The sequence below is a fragment of the Ursus maritimus genome, unplaced genomic scaffold (assembly GCF_017311325.1).
Source record: "Ursus maritimus isolate PB19 unplaced genomic scaffold, ASM1731132v1 scaffold_2, whole genome shotgun sequence".
NCBI lineage: Eukaryota > Metazoa > Chordata > Mammalia > Carnivora > Ursidae > Ursus > Ursus maritimus.
The window spans coordinates 70,931,442-70,957,701 of record NW_024424452.1 but is presented as its reverse complement, the minus strand read 5'-3'; the positions used below and the strand labels follow the sequence as shown (position 1 = coordinate 70,957,701).

The following is a 26,260-nucleotide window of genomic DNA, read 5'->3' as shown; positions in this document are numbered from 1 at the left end:
GATGTGGCAGAGTGTAAGTCAGAGCCCTGTTTCTATATAGGGTCTGGCTGTTGTTCATTGTATGTTTGGTTTCTCACCTTGATCTCTGAGAAGGGTCCAGTTTGGACAATAAATGATGTGGTCACCTCCTGGATAATAGGGACATGGAGAAAAGGGGAGAGAGTGGCCTGGCAGAGATTTATTACCCAGGTTCACGAGGGAGGCGGCCTGCTTGCTGGAAGCTAGAGACCGAGTCTGTGTCCTTGTTTTCTGGGGTTCAGGAAAAAAACTTTGATTTACTTTATCTGGTAAAGGCTAATAATTCTGTTTGCTAGTAAGATTGGTCCTCCCTTGAGATGATTGCCTCATTCATGTCCCTAATTTTAAGTAGAATGAAAATAATGTTTCGAGCTGGCATTGTATGCATCAAATCTACAAATGTTTATTGTCTACTCTACGCCAGGTCTGCTACCTTGAGAGAGTGACAATCAGACAGATACGGATCTGGAGCTTAATGTTCTGATGAGAGGGGCTGGCCATAGGCTGGCAAAACAATAAAGCTATAATTAGAATAATGAGAAATAACAAGGGTTTCACAGCCCTTGGAGTAGTCCCTTTCATAAGAAGGTGTTCGATGGAGGAACATGGTGAAGAAAATAATCAGGATCCTGTGGTATGGAATAACAGAGGGAGCCTGCCTCCATCCAACCGAGTGGCCAGGGAAAGACTTTCTGAAAACGTTACATTTAGGAACCTTGAGGTCAGCAGGTGTCGGAAGAGTTTCCGGTAGGGAGAGTGTGCAAAGGCCCTGGAGCCTTTGACCTTTTCGAGGAGCAGAGAGAAAAAAATAAGCTTCTTTCTTGTTTACATCACCATCGTTTGAGGTTTCTGTCATTCACAACCAACATTAATTTGAGCAGTTGTAGGTTATTTGGAGGAATTTCAGAAGTCGAGTCTAAGATTAATGGGAAAGAACAAATGGCCCAGAAGAGCCCAGCGACTCCTGAATGATAACTCAGCACATCACTCTTTCTTTAAAAACTCGATTGAGGGGTGCCTGGGTGGCTCAGTCAGTGAAGTATCTGCCTTTGGCTCAGATCATGATCCCAGGATCCTGGGATCAAGTCCTGAGTTGGGCTCCCTGCTCAGCAGGGAACCTGCTTCTCCCTCTCCCGCTCCCTCTGTGCTCTCCACCTCCCCCCCGTCAAATAAATAAATAAAATCTTTTAAAAAAACCCTCTATTGATGGATCATTTATGTGTAATAATATGTATCCATTTTAAGTGTATAATTCAGTGATTTTTAAAATTGAGGTAAAATTTACATAAAATATTCATCATTTTAACTATTTTACAGTATGAAATTTAGTGGCATTCCGTACTTTTGCAGTGCTGTGCAAGCGTCGCCACGATGTAGCTCGAGAACATTTTTCTCAGCCCAAGAAGAAAGCCCATGCCACCCAACCCCTCCCTTTCCCCAGTCCCTGGAAACCACAAAGCTTCTGTCTGTCTCTATAGATTTGCCTGAACAAAAAGTCCCCATTTCCCCTTTGGCCCAGTCCCTGGAAACCACCATTCTACTCTGTTTCTACAGTGACTACTGTAGATACTTCAAATCGGTGGAATCGTATAGTATTTATCATTTTGTGGCTGGCTTATTTCAATTTAGTATAATGTCCTCAAGGTTCATCCGTGTTATAGTATGTGACAGGATTTCCTTCTTTTTAGAGGCCAAAAATATTCCACGTTATTTATGTGCCACATTTTTTTTAAAGATTTTATTTATTTATTCAACAGAGATAGAGACAGCCAGCGAGAGAGGGAACACAAGCAGGGGGAGTGGGAGAGGAAGAAGCAGGCTCATAGCGGAGGAGCCTGATGTGGGGCTCGATCCCACAACGCCGGGATCATGCCCTGAGCCGAAGGCAGACACTTAACCGCTGTGCCACCCAGGCGCCCCTATATACCACATTTTTTAATCCATTCATCCATCAGTGGACATGTGGGTGGCTTCTACCTTCCTGCTATCTTGAACAATACTGCAATGAACAGGGGTGTGCAAATATCTCTGAGGTCTTGATTTCAATTCTTCTGAAGAGATACCCAGAAATGGGATTGCTGGATCATATGGTAATTCTACTTTTACTTTTTTTGAGGAACTCCGTACTGTTTTTCATAGTGGCCACACCATTTTGCATTTCCACCAACAGTGCATGGGGGTTCCAGTTTCTCCACATCATCACCAACACTTCTGATTTTCTGAGTTTTTTGTTTTTTTGTTTTTTGATAGTGGCCAACCTAATGGGTATGAGGTGGTATCTCATTATGGTTTTGATTTGCCTTGATTTGATAATTAATGGTGTGGAGCATACTTTTATCTGCTTGTTGGCTATTTGTATGTCTTTTTTGGAAAAATATCTGAGTCCTTGCCAATTTTGTAATCGGGTTATTTTTGTTGTTGTTGTTGAGTTGTAGGAATTCTTTATGTATTCTTGTTAACCCTGTATCAGATGTATGATTTCAGAGATTCTCCCATTCCATAGGTTGTCTTTTCACTCTGTCAGCTGTTTCCATTGATGCATGGGAGTTTTTAAGTTTGATGTAGTTCCGTCCATTTTTGCTTTTGTTGTCTGTGCATTTGGTGTCATATGCAAGAAATCATCGTCAAATCTAACGTCCTGAAGCTTTCCTGTATGTTTTCTTATGGGAGTTTTGCATTTTTCTTTACTTTTAAGGACAATTTTCTGGATATAGAATTCTTCGTTCAGAATTTTAGGTTGTTTTGTTTTGTTTTCTTCTTTCAGTACTTTGATTCTGTTATCCCAGTATCCTCTGGTCTCCAGGGTTTCTGGTAAGAAATCAGCTTTAATCTCAGTGAGATTCTGACTCTAATCTTACTGAGATGCATAAATAGTCACTTCTCTCTTGTTGCTTTCAGGATTCCATCTTTGACTTTAAATAGTTTGATTATATTGTGTCTTGGCGTGGACGTTTTTGAGTTTATTCTGCTTAGGATTCCTTGAGTTTGTTGGATGTGTAGATTCATGTACATATTGGTCATTATTTTTTCAAATATTCTTCTTGTTCCTCTCTCTCTCCCCTTTTCTGGCACTCCCATTATACATATGTTGGTATTTGATAGTGTCCTGCAGGTTTCGTAGGGGCTGACCATTGTTCTTTATTTTTTCTTTCTTCCTCTTAGACTATGTAATTTCAATTAGTCTATTTTCAAGTTTGCTGATTTTTTTTCTGCCTGCTCAAATCTACTGTTGGCACCCTGTAGTGAATTTTTCATTCTAACTCCTTAAATCCTATTTGGTTTCTTCTGTTGAAATCAATATGAGTCCTTCAACTTTGGTGGCGGTGTTTTTTTTTTTTTTTTTCAAAATTGTCTTGGCTATTGTAAGTCCTTTGCCTTTCCATATAAATTTTAGAATAAGCTTTATATTAATATTAAATCCTACTATGATTTTGACTGGGATTACATTGAACGTGTAAATCAGTTTTGGAAGAATTGACATTTTAACAGCTTTGAGTCTTCTAATCCACGAACATGGTATATCTATTTAGGTCTTTCTTGATTTATTTCATCAATGTTTTAATCACATGCAGGTCCTGGAGATATTTTATTAGATTTATCCCTAAATATTTCATGCTTTTGTTGTGATATTGTAAGTAGTACTGTTTTAAAATTTTGATTTCAATTACTTGGTAATATAAAAATGTAATTGATTTTTCTGTATTGACTTTGTGTCCTTCAACCTTGTTAAAAAGACAAATCTACATAGAATTTATTTTCTCCTTTCTAGTCCATACGTACTTCCCCCCTCCCTTATTGTACTAACTAGACAGCAGAGGACAGAAAGGATGTACAACTGAAAACGGGAAAACTATGTGAATGTCTTCATACATGAAACCCCAGCTCCATTTCCCCATTTCTCACTCAGAAATCTGGCAAGGTTGGCTTATACTCTTTCAGGCCAGAGCTTGGATTCTTTTCTGGACTAAATAAAGGGCCCTAGGGAACAGATCACATTTGAGGGGTGAGGGTCAACCACCGACCAACTTGGTTACCACTGATCAGCGCACAGTGAAACCTACTAATCAACCACACCTGCCCATTTACACTGAGCTCTCAACCATCTTTTCTTGCCTTTTGAAATGTAACATATGAACAAACTGTCAAGGATTTAAGTTAATCTCCAACATGAAATATAGACCAAAACAAAGCAATGGAAAAAGAGAAATTAGAAGAAATAGAGCCAATGCACAGAGCAGAATATGTCAAGTATATTAAAATTTATATACTCTTAGAAATGAGAAAATACTGTATCACTGAAACAAGAAAAGTATACTATAAACAAAAACAGAAGAAAGAAGGATCTCTTATAAATAAAAGAGATGACAGTAAATAAGCTTCATCAGAAAGTTTATCCAGTAATGTTGAGGAATTCCCATAGGCAGTAAAACAAACAAACAAACAAAATGAATAAACAAAATACACAGTGATGGAAAGAGGAGAGGAAATATCCTGGATCTGGGAGTTCCCAATGTATGACTAAAAGATATTTTATGAAGCAGGAAAGTACCAAACAGAAGTAAAAAATGATAATAATAATAATCAAGGGGTGCCTGGGTGGCTCAGTCAGTTAAGTGTCTACCTTCAGCTCAGGTCATGATCCCAGAGTCCTGGGATCAAGCCCTGAATTGGACTCCCTGCTCTGTGGGGGAGCCTGCTTCTCCCTTTCCCTCTGCCACTCCACCTGCTTGTGCTCTCTCTCTCTCTCTGTCAAATAAATAAAGTCTTTAAAAAAAATAATCAAGCGACCCTTGAAAATTTATCAAAACTGGAAGGCATGTGTTTTCATAATCAACCAGTGAAGCACAGTGAAAAAGACATGTTATCATGACATTTCAGAATGTCAGGGAAAAGGGAAGAAAGTAAATCTTCTGGGGAGAACAGACAGAATACATCCATAGGATCAGGAATTTTGTTTTATTTGTTTATTTTTGGCTTTATTATTTTTTTGTTAGAATCAGGACTTTTAGAGTGGCAAGAAATTTTCAACTTGTGCACTAATATAAGCAAGAAGACAAGGGAGCAATGCTGTCAAAATTATTCTGGAAAATAATTCCCAACCTATAATTCTATACTAATTCAAACTATCACTCGAGGTAGGAATAGAACAAAGCTAATCTCAGCTAGGTCTCAAAAATTTATATGCATGTATTCTTTATCTAGAATCTACCAGAGGAAGTCACCCTGTTCAACAAGTGAGGAAACCATTCAATTTGAGAAGAATGTGTATTCTGTCGGATGGAGTCCTCCATACCTGTGAATTACATCCAGTCGATTGACGAGTACTGTTGAGTTCAGCTATGTCTTTACAGATTTTCTGGCTGCTGTATCTGTCCATTTCTGTCAGAGTTGTTGAGGTCTGCAACTATAATAGTGGGTTCATTTATTTCTCCTTGTCTGTCATTTTCTTCCTCACGTATTTTGACACTCTGCTGTTAGGCACGTATGCTTTAAGAATTATTGTGTCTTCTTGGAGAATTGGCCTTTTATCATTATGCAGTGCTCCTCTTATCCCTGATAATCTCTCTTGCTCTGAAATTTGCTTTGCCTGAAATTACTATAACTTCTCCCACTTTCTTTTGATTAGTGTTAGCGTGGTGTATCTTTCTCCATCCCTTTACTTTTCTTTTTTCTGCAGCTTTATAGAGACATAATAGACATACAACATCGGGTAAGCTTAAGGCGGACAAACTGATCTGATGTGCATATACATTGCAAAGTGTTCACCACAGTAAGATTGGTACATCCATTTTGTTGTTGTGATGGTGAGAACGTTAAAGCTTTACTCTCACAGCAACCATCCCTTTTCATTTAATTTATATGTGTTTTTATGTTTAAAGTGAGTTTCTTCTAGGGGCGCCTGGGTGGCACAGCGGTTAAGCGCCTGCCTTCGGCTCAGGGCATGATCCCGGCGTTATGGGATCGAGCCCCACATCAGGCTCTTCAGCTGTGAGCCTGCTTCTTCCTCTCCCGCTCCCCCTGCTTGTGTTCCCTCTCTCGCTGGCTGTCTCTATCTCTGTCGAATAAATAAATAAAATCTTAAAAAAAAAAAAATAAATAAATAAAAAATAAAAAAAAATAAAGTGAGTTTCTTCTAGACAACATATAGGTGGGTCTTGTTTTCTGATCCACTAGGATAATCCCTGTCTTATAATTTGTATATTTAAACCATTGACATTTAAAGGGATAATCAGTATAGCTGGATTCATATCTATCGTATTTGTGACTGTTTCTATTTGTTGCCTTGGTCTTTGTTCCCCTTTTTGTCTTGTATTCTTTTTTTGTCATCTGGGATTTATTTATTTTTTTAATTAAAATTTTTTTTAAGATTTAAAAAAAATTAATTTATTTGACAAACAGACAGCCAGTGAGAGAGGGAACACAGGCAGAGGAAGTGGGAGAGGAAGAAGCAGGCTCCCAGCGGAGGAGCACCATGTGGGGCTCGATCCCATAACACTGGGATCATGCCCTGAGCCAAACGCAGACGCTTAACGACTGAGCAACCCAGGCGCCCCTATTTATTTTTTTAAAATAAGCTTTACTTTAAAGGAAATTTAAAGATTTTATTTATTTATTTATTTATTTTTAAAGATTTTATTTATTTATTTGAGAGAGAGAGAGCCAAAGGCAGACGCTTAACGACTGAGCCACCCAGGTGCCCCTAAAGATTTTATTTATTTATTTATTTATTTATTTATTTATTTATTTATTTATTTATAGCACGCAAGCTGGGGGAGGGATAGAGGGGGAGGAGAGAAAGAATCTCCAGTAGGCTCAATCCCACCACCCTGAGATCATGACCTGAGCTAAAACCGAGAGTCCGTAGGTTTAACTGACTGAGCCACCCAGGTGCCCCACTGCCATTTGGGATTTTAATTGAGTATTTTATACGATTCCTTTTTCTCTTCTTTCTTAGCATATCGATTACACTTCTTTTACTTTTTTTAGTAGTTGCCCTAGAGTTCTCAGTATACATTTATGCTTAATGCAGGTCTGCTTTCAAGTAACACTGCCCCACTCTGGCATTTTCAAATGGCCACTTTTTGCTTTCCCCTGTTGGAAGAGGGTTTTTCTTTTATCTTCACTAGGAAAACCTGGGAGAACTTCAGGAGACAAGATACACAGTAGTGTAGCCTCCTGGAGGTTTTTTCTTTATTGTTTTTGTTTTGGGGTTTTTTTAGAGAGGGAGGGGGAAGGGTAGAGAGAGAATCCCAAGCAGGCTCCATGCCTAGTGCAGAGCCCCACATGGGGCTTGGGGCTCGGGGCTCAATCTCACAACCCTGAAATCATGACCTGAGCCGCAATCGAGAGTCAGACAGTTAACCAACTGAGCCACCTAGGTGCCCAGCCCTCTGGAGTTCTTACATTCAGGCTTGTCCACACCGAGCCTCCAACTCTTTGTCAGATACTGTTCAGGTTTCCCTGCCCCAGTACTGGTTCCCGGAGGTTTCTGCCTTGGTAAGTTGTGACTGTACTGGTCTGTCTGTCTCCCCTACTTGGAGCAGTGACCTCACTTCTCTGACAGATCTAAGAATTGTTGTTTTTTTAGTTTGCTTGGCTTTTTGTTGTTAGGACCCAGTGGTAATCTCCAAGCTCTCCTTACAAGTCAGACTGGAAACCGAAACAGTTCAATTTGTACTATTAAAATATAACCTATATTTTAAGGGCTCCCAGATGCCTCATTCAGTTAAGCGTCTGCCTTCAGCTCAGGTCATGATCTCAGTGTCCTGGAATTGAGTCCCACATCAGGCTCCCTGCTCAGCAAGGAGTCTGCTTCTCCTACTCCCTCTTCTGCTTCCCTTGTTTGTGCTCTCTCTGTCAAATAAATAAATACAATCTTAAAAATAAATAAATTAAATAAATAAAAAATAAAATATAACCTATATTTTAAACCGAAAGTGTTGATCTCTCTCTTTCACACACACACACCCCATACTTAATTTTTTTTTTTTTTTAGATTTTATGTTATTTGTTTGACAAGGAGAGAGTGACAGCCAGTGAGAGAGGGAACACAAGGAGGGGTAGTGGGAGAGGAAGAAGCCCCGATGCGGGGCTCGGCATGACCTGAGCCGAAAGCAGATGCTTAATGAGTGAGCCACCCGTGCCCCCATATTTAACTGTTTTTTAATTCTGATCAACATCCGTCTCTCAAATTTTGCCTTCCCCATCGTTTTGACATTGCAACCATGTTTTGAGTTTTCAAGTAGGATGAGACAAAGGCTATCTTAATTAGAACTGGTAACTAACCCTTGATGAGGGTACCAGATTTTTATTTATTCAGAATAAAGCGACAGATAAAGAACATGGGATAGCTTCTGTTTTGTGCTCCAACTTGAGAGGAATGGGAGATGAGGTTTATATTTTTAAGAAAACCTAGAACAATTTTAATGGCTTACAGTCAGTATAGTTCATTCATTGTCAAACATTGTTGAAACACCAGCTATTTACAGGATGGAAGGTGCCGGGGGCACAAACACTGATAAAATCTGCTACTTTTATTGCAATCTAAGGCATGGCTGGCTGGGTACGTCCAGCAGTGCTGTGTGAGCATTCTGGTAGAGGTTTGGACAAGGTGCAGGAGGAACATAGTAATAGCTGGTTTATAAATTGTTACCAGTCTGTCTAGCTTTAACCTATGGACCTTTAATGATCCTATGAACTTACGCTGTGTCAGGCAAATCCTGTTGGTTTGCCTTCATACTAATTCCCCTATTCATCATTTTCTCTCCTAAGTGGTCTCCTTGCAGACTTGTCCCCCTTTCATACATTTAGTGCACCAAAGAGAAAGATGTTTTTAGAATGTAAGTCAGAACAAGGTACTTTTTTTTTTTTTTTAAAGATTTTACTTATTTATTTGAGAGAGAGAGAACGTGCGAGAGAGCAAACACGAGTCGGGGTGAGGGCGGGGAGGAGAAGCGGACTCCATGCTGAGCAGGGAGGCTGACTCAGGACTCTCCATCCCAGGACCCAGGATCATGACCTGAGCCGAAGACAGGCGCTTAACCGACTAAGCCACCAAGGCGCCCCCACATCAAGGTACTTTTATACTTTGGTAGTTTATCATCACATTAGACTAGAAGTTAAACTCCTTGCCAGGGGTCCCCAAGATCTGTGTGACCTTGCCCTGCCCCCTCTGATGTCCTCTCAAAACTCTCACACCCTTCTTCATCCTAGTACAGCCACACTGCCTTGTCTCCTGTTCTTAAAGACTACAAATGTCTGTGAGCAATCGGGTCTTTACAAACGCTCTGCCTGCAAATCTTCAGGGAGCTATTGTTCAGATTTCAAATTAAATGTCAGTTCCTCAGCCTGCCTTTCTCCTGATGGTTCGTCTGCAATTGTTTCCCCGCCTCTTCAAATTACTTATCACTGTCTGTCATTAATACAGTTTTGTTGTTGCCCTCTGTCTCCCCCACTGTAATGGGAGCTACAGGACTGCCGGGACTTTCCCCCTCTTATTCATCATGTACCTTCAAGGTCCAGTAACTGATATATACTGGCTGCTCAGAAAATATTGGTTGAATGAATGTATGACTTTGATATAATGTGTCTTTAAAATGACCTTTTCCCTCCCTGTATTTGGTGGCTACTTAATGCCTTGTCTGCCTCCCACATTCCTGTATCTGGGGTGTAGGGCAGGTCCTGGCATGTAGTGGGGGTGGAGTCAGTAAGTAGTTGTTGAATGAATGGATGAGATGACACGCAACACTTCCAAAAATCTCAAAATCTAGGGTGGGGAGAATCGTTGCTGTCACAGAATAAGCAAGGGACTGCGAAACCTCCGGAGAAACGACCAGGAAGGGCAAGTCTCAATCTGTAAGCCAAGGATTGTTGCGGTGAGACTTGGGCTGCAGGAGAAAAACGTTGCCAAGTCGGGGATCCTGTGGGCCCTGCGCGGAATCCAAAAGAAAAATCGCACATGATAACAAGTTGCACCGGGTATCCAGCAGATTACCAGCGTTCAGTAAATGCTCGCTAGTTCTTGTCATAATTTCTGGAACGAATCACATTGAGGGTAGAGTTCCGCCCTTCCCTTGCGCGGGTGTTGGTGCTTACGAACTACACTTCCCAGCATGCGTCAGAACTACGGCGGCCGGGTGGGTCAAGGGCGGACTACAACTCCCGGCAGGCCGCGCCGTGGCGCCCTCACTACGCGCCCCACCAGCCCCGGCGAGGGCCTATCAGGGGCGGGCGGGCGCGCTGGGCGCCGGAGCCGGTTTGACGGAAGGAGAGGCGGCGGCGGTGGCGGAGGATGGAGGCGGTGGTGTTCGTCTTCTCTCTCCTCGACTGTTGCGCGCTCATCTTCCTCTCGGTGTACTTCGTATCCTTGCCTGAGGCGGGCGGAGGCAGGCCGGGCCCGGAGCTCGGGGGACGGGGTTGAGGCGGGGCAGGGCAGGTGCGCAGGGGCGAGGGCGGCCCTGCCCGGACCGGGACCGGACCGGGACCGGGACCGGGGCGGCGAGCCGGGCGGGAGGGCGGCCCAGCCGGGGAGGCCGGTCGGGAAGGCCGCAGTTCCCGCCGCTCCCGCTTCTGCGCACCGGCCCCGCCCCGAGTGGCGGGGCGGCGGGCCTGTCTGGCGGGGCCGCGGGGGACGCTGGGGTCCCCGGGCGAGCGGACGCGGCGTGCCGCCTCTGATCGCTGTGGGCGACAGCCACTGCCGCCCTTGTCGTGGCGCCGGGGCCTTGGCGGCCGGGCCCCGCCTGGGACGCGGGCGTTGTGCGGGGCGGGCCGGGGCCGGAGCAGCCATCTGCGGGGGACCGTGCGGGGGACCTTGCATGGCCGATTGCGCGTGTGTTGGTGCCGAAACGGCGCCCGCACGGAAGACTTGCTCCTGTGCTAGTCCTCAGACTGGTGTTCAGGCCAGCAGCGCGTGAGGGTTGGACCCGCATCCTGCTCTCAGGGAGCATCCAGTCTTCGTCGTCGCCCAGTTCACCCTCCAGTTTAAGTCACTAACATGTTAGGAAACAAACATGCGGAATTGCGTTGTTTTTCTTTCCTTGGAATTCACGTGCAGAGCTTTCTGATGGAAATAAAGTTTTTGTTTGCCAGAGCATCCCGGCTTTTGCGTGTCTGTAGCGTGTGCTTTCAGCATGACCTCATGCTGTATTGTGGACCGGCAGCCGGTTGGAGAGGAAAGGGACAATTTGCAGTCAGGACTCCTTGCTTGGCTAGATGCTTGCTGTGCGAAGTGCTTCACCTGTCTCCGCCTGGGGTTTCTTATCTTTACAATGGGGCCTGTTTCCTTCCCAGCTCTGGGTGTGTACAGCAAGGACACGGGTTCAGCCCCCGGCACAGTGCCTGCCCGGCCCCAGTTCAGCTGCACTTTTTACTTGAATTCTAAAATGAGGAGGCCCTTGAGTTGATTTTGTTTTGTTTTTAAGATTTTATTTTTAAGTAGTCACTGTACCCAAGAAGGGGCTGTAAATCACAACCCCAAGATCAAGACTCACATGCTGTATACCAACCAAGCCAGCCAGGGGAAGGAGAGCCTTGAGTTTTATTAGGTTTGGTGAACTGACTGATAGGGCGGAATCACGGGCCTAAGTTTTGACGACCTATGTCCCCCTTGTGACCTAAGGAACTGGGACTCACAGTGAAATGAAACATGGATTTCTGTATTTGCATTCGGAAAACTAGGCTTGATAATTTAAAGTAGGTGTGGCTTGTACCAATTTATGTACATGAAAAACAGGTGGAATATTTGACTTAGACATTCAGGTACATTTAGGGTGTGTTTTGATGAGATTCATCATATTGCATTATTGTACTTTTGGATAGTTGCACTAGCTTAATATTAGAGGCAAGAGGTAGAATATGGTCAGAACAGAAGTTCTGTAGGGATAGAAGTTTTCCCAGACTTTGAACCATGAAGTTAAGGGGTGGATATTCAAAATCAGGCAAGAGCGGAGGTGAAGATTCAGGTGTGTTTATGGCATTTCTGGATGACTGGGTTAAGGAATAGACCATCCAGGCAAGACATGCTTGATTTTGGCGGTAGTAGGAGGTCAGGTGGGAAAGGCTGGATTAGAGCAGGTTTTAAAAGGTTTGCGTGTTAGGGCCAGGAGGGCTTTCACTTTTATCCTCTAGGCAGTACGGAGCCATTGAACATTTTTGACATAAACAAATGGGGTATTAGGAAGACGAATCTGTAGAGTGGGTTTGAAATGGGAAGGACTGGAAGGTAAACCACTGGGGAGTGGGCCCGTGTGGGTTTGAAACAGCTCTGACTGTGGGCAGGTGAAAGGAGGGATTCGTGGGTGGAGTGAGGAGGAAGGCGTTGCCTGGACCTGCAGGAGGCTGATTGTGGGATATGAAACATGACAGAAATAACTTGCTGCCTTCTGAGCCCGGGCAAGTGGTGCTTGTGTCATCGACAGAAAGAAAACACATTTGGAGGCAATTTGTGGAGGAAGTGATGAGTTTGACTTTGCATTGAGGTGTTAGGGGGAATATCCATATGGAAATGTTTAGAATTTAGGTGAGAACATTTATTTTTACTTGTTTCATTGGATATTTTCAAGCATTAAAGTAGAGAGCATAGTGTAATAAACCCCCTGTTTCTGTCACTCACCAACAGTGATTTTCAGCATTTTGCTTTCCCCTTTCCTGGTGGGAAGGGATGTCGGAACGTTTCAGAGCAAATGTCAGGCCTTGTATCGTTCAATTGAGGACTTTTCCTTCTGTGTCACATGTCCTCACGAGTTTACATTCAGTACTAAAAACCATTTTTTGCTTGATTCTAGTATAAAGTATGTTTAATGTGGAAGGTTTCAGAAATAGAGAAAAGTATTAGGAAAACAGCATCTGGAAGGAGACATAACCAGTGCTGACATAGGACCCATCCTATATTGATGGTTTTGTATCTTTTCTTTTTTCACGTCTTGAGTCTTCAAAGACATTTTATGGATCTGTCATAAATAAACACTTTTCCTACTATTGGGAAGTCAGGTTTTTCACATTTAAATTGTTTTTAAAGGTCTTATTTTCTGTTACTTAACAGTCACTGTTTGATTTTTGAGGAACTGCAGTTGAATGTTCTCGTATGGGTCACTTTAGAATTGAGCGCAATGAGATTACTTTGTGAAAATAATTTGTTGAAGGAACATAAATCAGAAAATTGAGTTGTCTAATGAGTGAACTTTACGGAAATAATGAAAATTTTTTCAAGTCAAATCTAATTCTGTGTTGCAGTTGGGTTTCTGTCTGAAACTTAAAAACAAAAAGAGTTGTTCTCAAAGAAGTCTTATAATTCCTTATCTTGATCCTCAGATAATTACACTGTCTGATTTAGAATGTGATTACATTAATGCTAGATCATGTTGCTCAAAATTAAACAAGGTAAGACATTTCTTCACTCATCTCTGGCACTGAAGGTGGTTCTCCACTTTCTGTGTTAGAGATTACGTATAGATAACCAACTATGTGTATTTGATTTTCAAGTGCGTGTTGCTGCGTCTTCATTGGAATGTTTGTAGAGCTACTGTGGTTTTGCAGTATTTTAGATCATGAAACTATACTAGAGGACCTCACTGGAAATTTTGTTTCTTTACCGTGCTTGTTCCTTGTCCCTATGCCTGTCAGTACTTTACAAGGGAAAGGCTCATTACGAGGGTAATTTTATTTGTCTTCTGTGTCTAAACCCATCTTCCCTGCTGGTGATAAAAAAGCTTAGTCTGGGGGCGCCTGGGTGGCACAGCGGTTAAGCGTCTGCCTTCGGCTCAGGGCGTGATCCCGGTGTTGTGGGATGAGCCCCACATCAGGCTCTTCCACTGTGAGCCTGCTTCTTCCTCTCCCACTCCCCTGCTTGTGTTCCCTCTCTCGCTGGCTGTCTCTATCTCTGTCGAATAAATAAATAAAATCTTAAAAAAAAAAAAAAAGCTTAGTCTGTTTTTTGTTGCATAAAAGACGACCACCTTTTCGTGGCTTGCTGAGAAACGGAATTAATAAGTTGACTTGTTTCAAGGCCATTTTACCTTTGGTATATAGTTGGAACTTTATGTTGGCAAGAATACTCTGAGCTGCAGGGTTTGTCTAGATGGAGGGAAACCAGTTACTCCTGATTCATTTTATGGGCTGAGCAGACAGAAGAGCTTTCTGGATAAAAGTTCACATAACAAGTCCCTAAACACTGAGAGGTGCTTTTGGCTTGACTTAAAAAGTATTCCCATGTGTCTTTTCACCTCTTCATCTACTTAATGTTTCTCTGGCCCATGAGGGGAATAAGTCACATGTGGAAAATTAAAATTTCTAGTTAACGATATTCCTCCTCTTCTTGTTTTCTTTCTTTTGAATTTTCCGGAACATGGTTTAATACAATGATAGATTTAAATAAAAATATTTTGTGTTTATCTGCTATACTTTTAGACTTCTTAAAAAATTGAGATGTAATCAATATTGTATTAGTTTTAGGCCTCCTCGTCTTCAGAAGAATGATTAAATATATATATTTTACCCGCTGGGCTGTATTTCTTTTTATATTTCTTAATATTTTAGGGCGCATTTAATTGGGTTTTCTTTTGTAAATATAAAAATCAAAATACAAAGATAAGATCTCCTGGATTCTTCTGAGAAAATTACCCCTTCAATTTGAAGTTAAGTCTTTTTTTAATGTTACATTTTGCTTTTGTGAAGGTAATGCTTGCACAGAACTATAGTCAGAGGTGCTACAAAGCTTATCCTGAAAAACAGCCGTCCCTGCCTGACCCCTTCGAATCCTATCTGTCCTACTTTTTAGGGGCGGCTGATTTCCACACTTGAGCTGTTAATTTTTTTTTCAATATTTATATCCATATTTCTCTTTTATATGCTCAAACTGCTTTTTCTTGATTTATCAGTTTTAAATATCGTCTATTGACTTCTGAGTCGATATGATAGATTTAGCTGTTAGGTACCTCCTTCCCTAAACATCACCGCTCCTATTTTCCTTTTTGGGTTAAATTGACATTCACTGTTTACGTTGTTACGATGCACTGTTATAGTAACATACGAAATCTTTTTTGGTACTGAGCCTCAGTAGATTATATTTTTCTTTCTTTTGTGTTTTTTCTGGATGGCGTTCTCCTTCCCAGTGTTAATAATTGCTACATTTAAAAAATTTCCTTAGTTTTCACTTACCTGTTACAAAGTCTTTTCAGATACATCTTTAAAGCTTTTTTTGTACTATCTGCTACGTGGGTCAGATAGTAAAGTAATCTATCAGGGGAGCTCTTTTCCAGGTGACCTTTCTCCTCAAGACCACTGTCCTCTTGCTGTGGTCTGGACTGGCCACTTCCAGGCCTGCCCCGCAGCCCTCATCCTGGGACCCCCGGCCCTAGCCCTCCTTGGAAGTCATGTCTTCCTTTCTGTTGGCCCACTGCTCCATTTTGCTGGAGTAGCTTCTTGAGATATGGTACATGGGGACTAAATTCGGAGGCCTTGCGTTTTCAAAAGTATCTTGTCCTTACCCCAGAGCGATAGCTTCTCTGAGTATAGCGTTCTAGGTTAGCAAAGATTCTCTTTCAGAGTTTAAAATACATTGCTCAGTAGTCTCCCGACTTCCAGTGTTGTTGACGTCGGGCGGTATGATGCTGTTTTGATTTCTACCTTTTTTTCCCCTTGTACTCTCCAGAAGTTGTAGAAACTTTCTTTTATCCTTGGTGTTTGGGAATTTTGCCTGAGCCTTTGTGAGCCTTTGCTGAGGTCTTTTTCATGCGTTTTTTCTGCCACCTGATAGCTCTTTCAGCCTGGCAGATCTGTTGTGTTCTTTCTTTGCTAACGTGTCTCCCCCCGACCCCCACACGTTTTTTCCCCCTTCGTCTCTTCCAACAGCTTTCATGCACTGGATAATTCATCTGCTGGATTATCTGCCTGTTATTTTTAAAAAATTTTCATCCCTCTGGTTTTTTCCTACCTTTTTGTTTCAAGATTCCCTCTGCCCTCTCTTCTGATTTCCTAGGGTGCACGTCGTTTACGTCAGGTTTTTGTTTCTAAGAGCTTATTGTCTTCTGGGCCCAAGTTTGAGTTTCCTAGCTCTCTGAGAATCTTGAGTATAGTAGTTTTGAAATTTCCTTCTGCTTCCTGCATGATCTCTGTTCCCTCCAAGCTCCTTTCCCTGTGTTCTCCCCTCTCATACTGGAGGCTTCCCTCAGTTTCTGGTGCATGGCTGGCTGTCCATCCGTAAGGTTAAAGCCCTAAAATACTCGTGGGAAGCTCCGTGTGAGCTCCAGGCTGTTGGCCGACTGGTAGACAGACCCCACCGTAGGGTCATTGGTGTCTACCTGGACTTTTGTTGGGGTGCCTGAAGGGCAGTTGTTTTATCTCTGTTCTCTCTTGTGCCATTAAGTTACTCCACGGGAGAATTTTCCAGGCTCCTGCTGGGGGCTGCAAGCCTAGTGCTGGTATTCAGAGAGCAATTAGGGGAAGAACAGCACATCGCTAAAGGAGGGAAGAGAATGAAAGCAGAGGGCTTAATCGAAATGAGTAAAGCAACCATCATCGTGTTAAGTTTCGCTTCCTAAAGCTTTTGCTTCTAGTTTGTCTGTGGAGAACAAGGTAAGAAACAGAGTTCGGAGGCTCCCGCCGTGCGGGCAGAGGACCCGGGGAGAGGGGAGCGGGAGCCGCGCTGCCACTTGCGGAGTGCTTGCTCCCCCCGAGGCTTCCGAGCACTGTCCGTCTAATTCTGTACAGCTGGGATCGTCATCTCCCCTTTGCAGATGAGAAAATCGTGGCTCAGAGAGGGTGGGTAACTTTTCCCAAGACTGCTAAGCTGCTCAGCTGATCTACCCAGAGCAGGAACTCCACTCCGGGTGTGACTGCAGCTCACCCTTGGCGGCACTACGTGCAATTGGTTACACGTATTAAAAAGTTCCAGTTGATTGCAAACTAGGTTTAAGGCCTAGCAAATCCCTTCTTCTTTGTTTTCAAAAACAGTCTCTAAAATCTAAACGCCAAGAGCCCTGGGGCCAGTGTGTTTGGGCTTTACTGTTTTGTTCTACCATCAAGGAGCTTTGTGACCTTGAGCAAATTCACTTAACCTGAGTTTTTCTCATTTCTGCAAGTGGGGATTATCAGTTCGTGTCTGCATAAGTATATTAACTTCCTTTAAAAGAAAAATCTCTACTCATAGGAGAGGTGGATTATTGGTGAAATGGAGGACCTGCTGTAAGAGCTCTTGGTGCAGGAGAACTAGAATATCGCACAGTTAACAGAGAGCCCACAGAAGGGCCGTGGGCGCTGGAAAGCCAGTAGGCTGGCATCCTGGTTCAATACTGTATCTGTTCAACTTGGAGCTGTTAATGTGAGCTGTTAAAGTAGGGGTGTGTGTGTGTGTGTGTGTGTGTATGTATGTATGTGTGAAATGATTTCCCTCAGGATTCTGGAGCTGGGAAAATGTTTAAGACTGATATTCTGACTTGCAGGGCCTTATGTAGTGGGCTTTCGCACAGACATTGGGATAGAAAATAAATGATACTCCCGTTTTGCCTCCGGTTGTCATTCATGCCTTCTTCGTGAATAAACCTGAACCTTGGCTTAGGATAAAACATAACTGAAATTTAAGGGCATTATTTTTAAGCTGTGCCCCGATGTATTTGCGTGGGGTAAGCAGTTTGCAGTATGCAGATCTGGGTCATCTGAGTCTAAAAATAATCTTGATACCCGAGCTTGTAAATTCTCTGTGTATTCATTGATTTAGCTTCAAATAACATGCACATTCCGGAAGAACACAGCAGGGAGATGTAATACCGTGTTCTTCCCTTGCAGTGGGTGATTCCAGAATTGATTGGCCATACCATCGTCACGGTGTTAATGCTCGTTTCATTGCACTGGTTCATCTTCCTCCTCAACTTGCCTGTTGCCACTTGGAATATATATCGGTGAGTATAGTTTGTGTCATGGCCATTTAAAGAAAAAAATTTAAAAATGTAATAGGTTTTTCTTCTGCAAAAAGTATGTCCCAGTCATGAAACCAGTGAGCGCAGAATGCCGCAGTAGATCAGCATACATTTTCCTGTTCTTGGTGTGCTGGGTAGGTGGCAATTTGCATGGTCCACTCTTGTGGTAAAAACACGAATGTACATGTGTAAATTTAAAAAATTTGACATGTTTAGTTGTGATGTCTAAGGACTTTGTGTGACTAAGAATGATCGAAAGTGGGGCGCCTGGGTGGCTCAGTTGGTTAAGCATCTGCCTTTGGTTCAGGTCATGATCGTTGGGTCCTGGGATTGAGTCCCGCGCCGGGCTCCCTGCTCAGGAGGGTGCCTGCCTCTCCCTCTCTCTCTGCCTGCTGCTCCCCCTGCTTGCTCTCTCTCTCTTTGACAAATAAATAAAATCTTAAAAAAAAAAAAATGATCAAAAGTCTGAGACTATAAGACTCTTGTTATTTATACCTGCAGGTTTTAATTAGAGTATATTTGGAACGCTCCAGAGAGAATTTCATTTTTAAAGTCTGCAGACTGGATAACATCAGAATTCTAACTTAATGAATTTAGGAAGCTTTTCAAACATAGCTCGGTGTAAACACTAATTGGATAAAATATTATAGTTGGGCACTTGTACAGTATATATTTTCTTATGAAGAACTGTGGGATAATCTTTTTTTTTAATTTTTTTTAAAGATTTTATTTATTTATTTGACACAGAGAGAGAGACAGCCAGCAAGAGAGGGAACACAAGCAGGGGGAGTGAGAGAGGGAGAAGCAGGCTCCCAGCAGAGCATAGAGCCTGACGCGGGGCTCGATCCCAGGACCCTGGGATCAGGCCCTGAGCCGAAGGCAGACGCTTAACGACTGAGCCACCCAGGCGCCCCAGAACTGTGGGATTATCTTGACAAACCTGGGATTATTTTTAGTGGGTTGCTGTTCTAAATTTTTAGGTTTTTTTTTTTTTTTTTTTTTTACTTTTATCTAATTTTGGGGTAAAATCATCACCTGATTGTTACATTGATTGTGATTTTTAATTTTTTAAATTTTTATTTATTTTTTAAAGTTTATTAATGTTTTTAAGTTTATTTATTTATTTTGTTCAGTAATCTCTGCACCCAACGTGGGCTTGAAATCACAACCCCCAGATCAGGAGTCACACGCTTTTCCAGCTGAGCCGGCCCAGCGCCCCATCCATGTGATTTTTTTTAAAAGTGCAGTTAGAATAAGAAGGACAAAGAAAATAATAAAGGAGGGGTAGGAAGAGAGGCTAGGGAGCACATGGTAACGGAAGGCCTGAGGATGAGGAAGTGAGTGGATTTGGGGGAATGAATTTATATGTGAAGACTGTGAGACGAGAACGTGAGCTAAGGGAAGAGATTTTAAATCTCTGTACCTCTTCTCCGGAGGGAAAGAATGACTTTGTCTTTTCAGTTTCTTGTTGCTCTCCCATCCTGTGGTCATCCCATAGAGCAAACCGAGCTCAGCTAGAAACACGGGCTCCTGTCCCACGAGGTGCAGTCCCATGCAGGCTTAGAGCACGGCTCGGTGTCCTTGTGGCCACAGCGAGCAGAGCACGAATTTGGGAGTGAGGCTGGATCTTAGCGGTACCCCAGCGCACACCGTCATTCTGCGAGCCCTGAGCAGGCGCCAGAGGACCAGCAGGCTTGGCTGCGGCTTCTTTGTGAGGAGTACAGACCGTGGCTGAAGGCTCTGTGAGGTCTTATTGGGGGGACGAAAAAGTCCACAGCTTCTGTTCCCTGTCATCACAGAGATCACGTGGGTTTACTGCCGCAGTAACCGCGACAGATTGACGGCTGTTCTCAAATTTACCTTCTATTTCAAAAGGTTTAAAAATCAGCAGACGGATCCCCTCCTGGTTTCAGACATCTGCACTTTATGCTTTTGGGGGTGCAGACATCTGATAATGGACAAAGAGGGAAAAACACAGAAGAACAAAAGATGCTAGTTCTGTGAGAGGTGGGCCGAGGTGCCCGGAGAGCCACGGGGAAGCCTGGCTGGGAGGAGAGCCGGAGGGAGCGGTGCAGGGCGGGTGAGGCATTCTCCCGGGTGGCACGGACACGGGAGTGGTGGCAGGGAAACCAGGAGGCAGACACGCAAGGCATACGTAAGGACCAGTCTGGTGGCAGTTACGTAGATGAGGGAGTAGGAATAGACAAAGCTGGCAGTGTCGATTAGGATGGATCAAGGAGAATATGGTCCAAGGAGTTTATATATAAATACAAGTCCTGCTAGCATAGCGTTCACCCATTTAAAGCATCGTTTGCAGTCTGTTTGCAGTGTCTTTGTAGATTTAAGCAGCCATCACCAGTCTACTCCAGAACAGGTTCATCCCGGCAAAGGGAAGCCCTCCACCCGGTAGCAGCCACTGCTCCTGCCCTCCCCCGGCCCTCGGCAGCCACAGTCTCCGTTCTGCCTCCTAAGACCTGTTCTGCACAGACACGTCGTAGAAGAGAGTTCAGTACGTGCTCTTTTATGACGGGCTTTTCTCACTATAATGTTTTCAAGGATCGTCCGTGGGTGGCAGGTGTCCGTTCTCCCCCCCGTGTTGCCGAGTAGTACTGCAGTGTACGGACAGACTACATTTTGTGTGTCCATTTGCACTTGATGGGCATCTGAATTGTTTCTGTTTTTTAGCTTCTATGAGTAATTCTGTGAACATTCATGTGCACGTTTTTGTCTGGACATGCGTTTTCATTTTTCCTAGGAGTGGAATTGCTGGGTCCTATGGTAACTTTGGGTTCAGCCGTTTGAGGAGCTGCCTCGGGGTTCAAAAGCCGCCGTGCCATTTAACCCTGCCGCCAGCTGTGTGTGAGGGTTCCGTTTGTCCATATCCTCGCCAACCTGCTGTGTGTCTTTCTTTTTTACATTTGTTTTTATTTATTTAAGTCATCTCCACACCCAGTGTGGGGCTCGAACTCATGACCCCGAGATCCAGAGTCGCACGCCCTTCCAGCGGAGCCGGCCAGGCGCCCGTTGTTTAGCCATCCTGCCGGGTGTGGTGTTTCACTGGTTTTGATTTACATTTCCCTAATGATTGAGGGAATTGGGGACCTTTTAATGTGGTTAGTAGCTATTCACGTATCGTCTTTGCTCTGCATGTTTTTGAGTAACTTCGTTGATGAGGTAAAGTATTTTTGGGAAGATTTTTCTGGAAGCATCGTATAGTATTGATTGGATGGTGGGGAAGAGCTAGGAGGGCTTCCCTGTTCAGAGTCTGGGTGAGACCGTGGAGCTGGACTGGGGTTGGGATGCGGGAATGCGGAGCAGGCCGCCATGGAAGCGGCACCAGGAGGGAGGGCGCCCGTGAAGGGTGGGGCGGAGAGAGTCTGTCAGGACCACCAGGAAAATGGTGACGGTGCTGCTAGGTCACTTGGACGTCCGAGGAGGACAAGACTCTCATCAGAGACGGAGCTCAGATGTTGTCTGGACACTCACGTGTCAGGGCCCTTCCACTCAGCTCTAGATGGGCTGTAGGATTTGGGGGAGAGTTTCAGATTTGTGGAGCTCGGGGGCACTTGCATTTCACAGAAGTCATTGTTGAGAAACTGCCTGTGTGACAGGAAGGGGTCGGGGACATTGCAAGGTCAGGACACGTCGTTGTACTCGTGGCATGTGATGCAGTCTGGGTGTCGCCACCCAGACACTTACACTGCCGGACCTTCCTGGAGTGACCAGATTTCCTCACTCGTAAAGAGAGTTATTTGGGGAGGAAGACTGTGACATACACAGTGACATGAAATAAATATGAAAGCCTAAAAGACTTCACATAGTATCTTCAAGAGTTTTTAAAAACAACTGGACTCTTCTGAGTGTGTGGAAACACTGGGTGGAATTGGTTCGGAGTCGGAAGGAGGTGCACGCGGGCCGTGCCCTTTCTCTTCTGCTTTCACTTGTGGCCCTGGTCCTCGTGTCTTGCTGTGGCCATGCCTCCACTACTATACAATGTACATTTCCGGCTTGTCAGAATATTATTAATAATATCTTGAACTTGGCCTGTTTTTTAAGAGTTACTTAACATTAGACATTGTGGAGTCTGAACTATCTACTCGTTTTTTTGTTTGTTTTTTAAGGTTTTGTTTGTCAGAGAGAGAGAAAGAACGAGAGAGAGAGCACAAGTGGGGTGAGAGACAGAGGCAGAGGGGGGAGCAGGGAGCCCGATGCGGGACTCAGTCCCAGGACCCCAGGATCATGACCTGAGCCGAAGGCAGACGCTTAACCGACTGAGCCACCCAGGTGTCCCAGCTGTCTACTGTTTTAGCTGAAGAGGAATTTTATTTTAATCATGGTGGCCCTTCCATTTCCATTCTATCTAAATCATTTCCATTTCGTTTTCTCTAAATTGTGTGTATAAGCCGGGTGCCATTTATGAAGCCTGCAGACTGAGGTGTATTATCTCTGGATTAGCGGGAACACCGCAGAGGAGGGCTCTAATCTGGACACAGAGTCTCTCTTTTCACTGTCTTCTGTGAAATGGGAATAATTATGTTTGACACTATTCCTTATAAAGATGTTGCATTAAGGGGTGCCTGGGTGGCTCAGTTGGTTGAGCGTACTAACTCTTGGTTTCGGCTCAGGTTGTGATCTCACGTTCCTGGGATCGAGCCCCACATTGGGCTCTGCTCAGTGTGCAGTGTGCTTGAGATTCTCTCGTTCTCCCTCTGCCCCTTTCCCTGCTTGCTTGTGCTCTTTCTCTCAAATGCATGAATAAATCTTTAAAAAAATGTTGCATTATTTTAGAACTTTCTAGATAAAGAAGTTTCTAAGAACTTGATAAAATTGGTTTGGTTTGGAATCCCCTTTACTTGTGTCCGGTGGAAAATGGTTGTAGGTATGTTTGGTTTAGGAGTTTTCTACAGGTGGGTAAAAGGGTCTCGATGCATAAAATATCCTTCTCTAGAGTGTCACTGTATTTGTTTCAGAGGGCGGAAAATTACAGCATAAATTACCAAGCGGTGTATCTCTCAAAGGAAAACCACGTAGCACCCTGTCCATGTCTGGTCTGACCTTGAGGCCGCTTTAAAAGGTTCACTTTTAAAGGTTGGCTATTACTAGGTACTTACTTTTGAGTATTTTTACTGATGATTTGATTTTCCCTTAAACGTGTGCACACCAGATTCATCATGGTGCCGAGTGGGAACATGGGAGTGTTTGATCCGACAGAGATACACAACCGGGGGCAGCTGAAGTCACACATGAAGGAAGCCATGATCAAGCTCGGCTTCCACCTGCTCTGTTTCTTCATGTATCTTTACAGGTGAGTTTACAGCCCTCGCGGCTCCCCCCGTATGCGATGCCCGCTCTTGGCGGTGAGACGCCACTGGCCTGTAGGACTAAGTGTGGGCGACGCAGAGCTCTGGGGGATCCTGCGGAACTCTGGCGGCTATGTGCATTTTGTATGTGTCGTCGAATCCGAGCTACTTCTTGGCTCCGAGGCCGTCCGCGTGCTCTCCCTTTCTTCCCCGGTGTCCAGGCCTCACTGCTGGTCATGAGCGGTGCTGGCCATGCTCCTAGGGACCGGCCCGCCGCGGGTCTCCTGGGGTCAAGTGCGGAGAGCTGAGAGTTGGCCCGGTCTTTGTCGGCAGTGAGGACCTGAGTGTGCTGCCGCCTCGCCGCTGTGCCAGGCCGCCCATTCCGGTAGAACCGTGTCAGCCTTCCAGTCGCGGCACACGGGAGGTGAGGGCCACCAGCAACGACTGGCCCTCAGACGTGGGATGCCTCGTGCATCCCCTCTTATGTTGTAGAGATAAACGTGCCATCTTGTCCTTTACCTGTCACGGGCCCATGAATAGAGCAAGAAAGGGAAACAAGATCGTTGTGTGCGTCTGATCTGATTAAACCTTTAGGAGGCCAGAAATCAGGCTTAACCTTTGTATGCGAGCTTAACTAGATCATACCTATTCTTCTCCCCAGCTGAATTTAAATTTTTAAATTTAAAGTCCTAAGAGGACTCTTAGGAAGAACTTGTGTTGAACTAAATTTCTATCATTCAGAAGGTTCCAATAGTTAGAAACTGCATAGAGATGGCAGTTTTGAAACATTGTTCTTCTTTTTTTTTTAAAGATTTATTTTATTTTATTTTATTTTATTTTATTTTATTTTATTTTATTTATTTGACAGAGATAGACAGCCAGCGAGAGAGGGAACACAAGCAGGGGGAGTGGGAGAGGCAGAAGCAGGCTCATAACGGAGGAGCCTGATGTGGGGCTCGATCCCATAATGCCGGGATCACGCCCTGAGCCGAAGGCAGACGCCTAACGACTGCGCTACCCAGGTGCCTGAAACATTGCTCTTCTGTCTGAAATAATTTTGAAGTTAGAGGCATTTTAGCGTCTGCCTGATAAAGCAGGCTTCCTGAAATCCTTTTGCTGGGCTCATTCCATCCACAAACATAGATTGGATTGAAATTAGGTTAGATTCTTTTGTTTTCTTTATTGATCATATTTACTTTTCTGTATTTTATTAATTTTTTTTTTTAATCTCTGTGCCCAATATGGGGCTTGAATTCCCGGCCCCGAGATCAGAAGTCCCACGCTCCACCAACTGAGCGAGCCAGGAGCGCCTGTCCCGGTTTTTAAAATACAGAAAAGCAGGGACGTTGGGCAGAGAGGTTACTTTAAAAAAAATCTATATCTACATATATCGATATCTAGCTATCTATAGATATTTGTGTATGTCTATGTTAACTAATTTGAGGTTAAACGTAAATAAAAATACATAATTTAAAAACTGGGATAGAAAAAGCACACTGGTATCATTTTCTGGTTCTCGTACTGCACCTCACTGCTTATGTGTTTGATTTTTAAACCTTACTTTAAAGGCAAACAACAAAGAGCAGAGAAATTTAATATTAATAACACGATGACACACCCTCTTCTGGCTTTTCTGACTTTAAAGTGCAACTATGTGAAGGTATCTGGGCCGCCAGAGAGGGTCCCTCATAGTTGTCTCTGGAGAGGTGGCAGGCAGGGCTGGAAGCAGCGGTGCTCGGGGCTGTCCCGTGCGACTGTCCCTCGAGGCTGCTCTCGGTGGCAGCGGAGCCCCGCGTGGCGGGCAGTGCAGGGTCGCGGAGGAGGATCTTGCCTAGTAGACGCGAGTCCTGGGATTTGAAACGCGCACGGGTCTCGGGTCGGCAGCGGCTGGCTTCGTGGCAGTGGGACGGGCCGGGCGCGGGCGGAGGGGCCGGGGAGCCTCTGGCGGCAGGTCGAGGGGGGACCCCGCACTACTGAGTGGAAGGCAGGCAGCCTTCGTCGCTGTTTTGGGAGACACTGCGTCCCTCTTTCTGGCCTCGCGTCCCGAGCTTGTCACGTCTGCCACCTCGCTGTGGCCTCATCCCTGGCGCCACCCACAGCTCCTGCCCCGGATGAGGGGGCCGTCTCAGGGGACAGGCTCGTCCTGTTTTCTCCTGCTCGGGGCTGCTGCTGTGTCCGGTGGCTTTATTCCCAGTCGTCCGGTCCCTCACGCAGGCCTCTCCAGCTGGTCCTCTCCAGGTCGCCTGCCGTGTCGCGGACGCTCAGGGTTTGTCACATGGAATGAGAGGGGAACATGCCCATCTTCTTTAGAGTGCTGGCCTCGATGCCACTGGTGTGCGGTTGGGTGCCGACCCCGTGCGGTCTGGGCCCGGCCGCTTCCTGTGCGACCCAGGGCTGGTTTCTTAACCTCTCTGTGCCTCAGTTTCTGCGTCTGGAAATGGGATAGTAATTAGTACCCACCTCACTGGGGTGCGATCCGGACTTAACGAGAGAACGCACGGAAAGCACTGCGGCTTGTGCTGACCTAGAGTTAACTCGCAAAAATCTTCCAGGCGCGTCCGCTGCCATTGAGCTGCGCCGTGCGCACCTGTGTGGTGAAATTGGGGCCGCGAAGGCCGCCGTGAGGGGGTGCGAGGGTTCCTGGGTATTGTCCTCCGTCCCAGCACCGCGGGCTGGCTTCGGCGCGAGGCGGTGATGACAGGGCTCGGTGCTGCTGTTGGCCGCGGGGTTTAGCAGACGGTGTACCGGCGACTGCCACGTGCCCGACGCTGTCGGGTCGGGGTCCGGGGGCCCCACAGGGCCCTGCGCGAAAGTGGGGTCCTGAAGCTCGGCGCCCGGGGTCTGCAGCGGGCAAGGGCTGAGGCCTGGGCGGGCTGCGCAGGGGCGTCCCGGGTGGGCGGGGAGCGGGGCTCTGGGCCTCAGGACAGCATGTGCGAGGTCTGGCTACAGAAGGCACGTTTTGCTTTGTTTTCTGGCCGTGGCTTATTCTGAATTGTAGCCCAACATTGATTTTAGGTTACACCCCCCCCCCCC

At 45.0% G+C, this 26,260-nt stretch overlaps 1 protein-coding gene across 6 annotated transcripts in view; it reads left to right on the top strand.

The window, feature by feature from the left end:
- Positions 1-10,115: 10,115 nt before the first annotated feature.
- The window catches only part of CNIH4 (cornichon family AMPA receptor auxiliary protein 4), a 16,553-nt gene continuing 408 nt past the window's right edge, over positions 10,116-26,260 (top strand). Inside the window, exons 1-5 of one of the 6 annotated variants that reach the window (XM_040636134.1) lie at positions 10,218-10,378; positions 13,327-13,395; positions 17,797-17,909; positions 20,267-20,436; positions 23,092-23,232. In XM_040636134.1, the coding sequence (XP_040492068.1) occupies positions 10,310-10,378; positions 13,327-13,395; positions 17,797-17,909; positions 20,267-20,436; positions 23,092-23,162 (492 nt within the window). In that variant the 5' untranslated portion in view covers positions 10,218-10,309 and the 3' untranslated portion in view covers positions 23,163-23,232. Of the gene's footprint in view, positions 10,379-13,326; positions 13,396-17,796; positions 17,910-20,266; positions 20,437-23,091; positions 23,233-26,260 lie in introns of those variants that run through there. The other 5 variants (XM_040636135.1, XM_040636138.1, XM_040636139.1 and 2 more) reach the window with 5 other exon arrangements.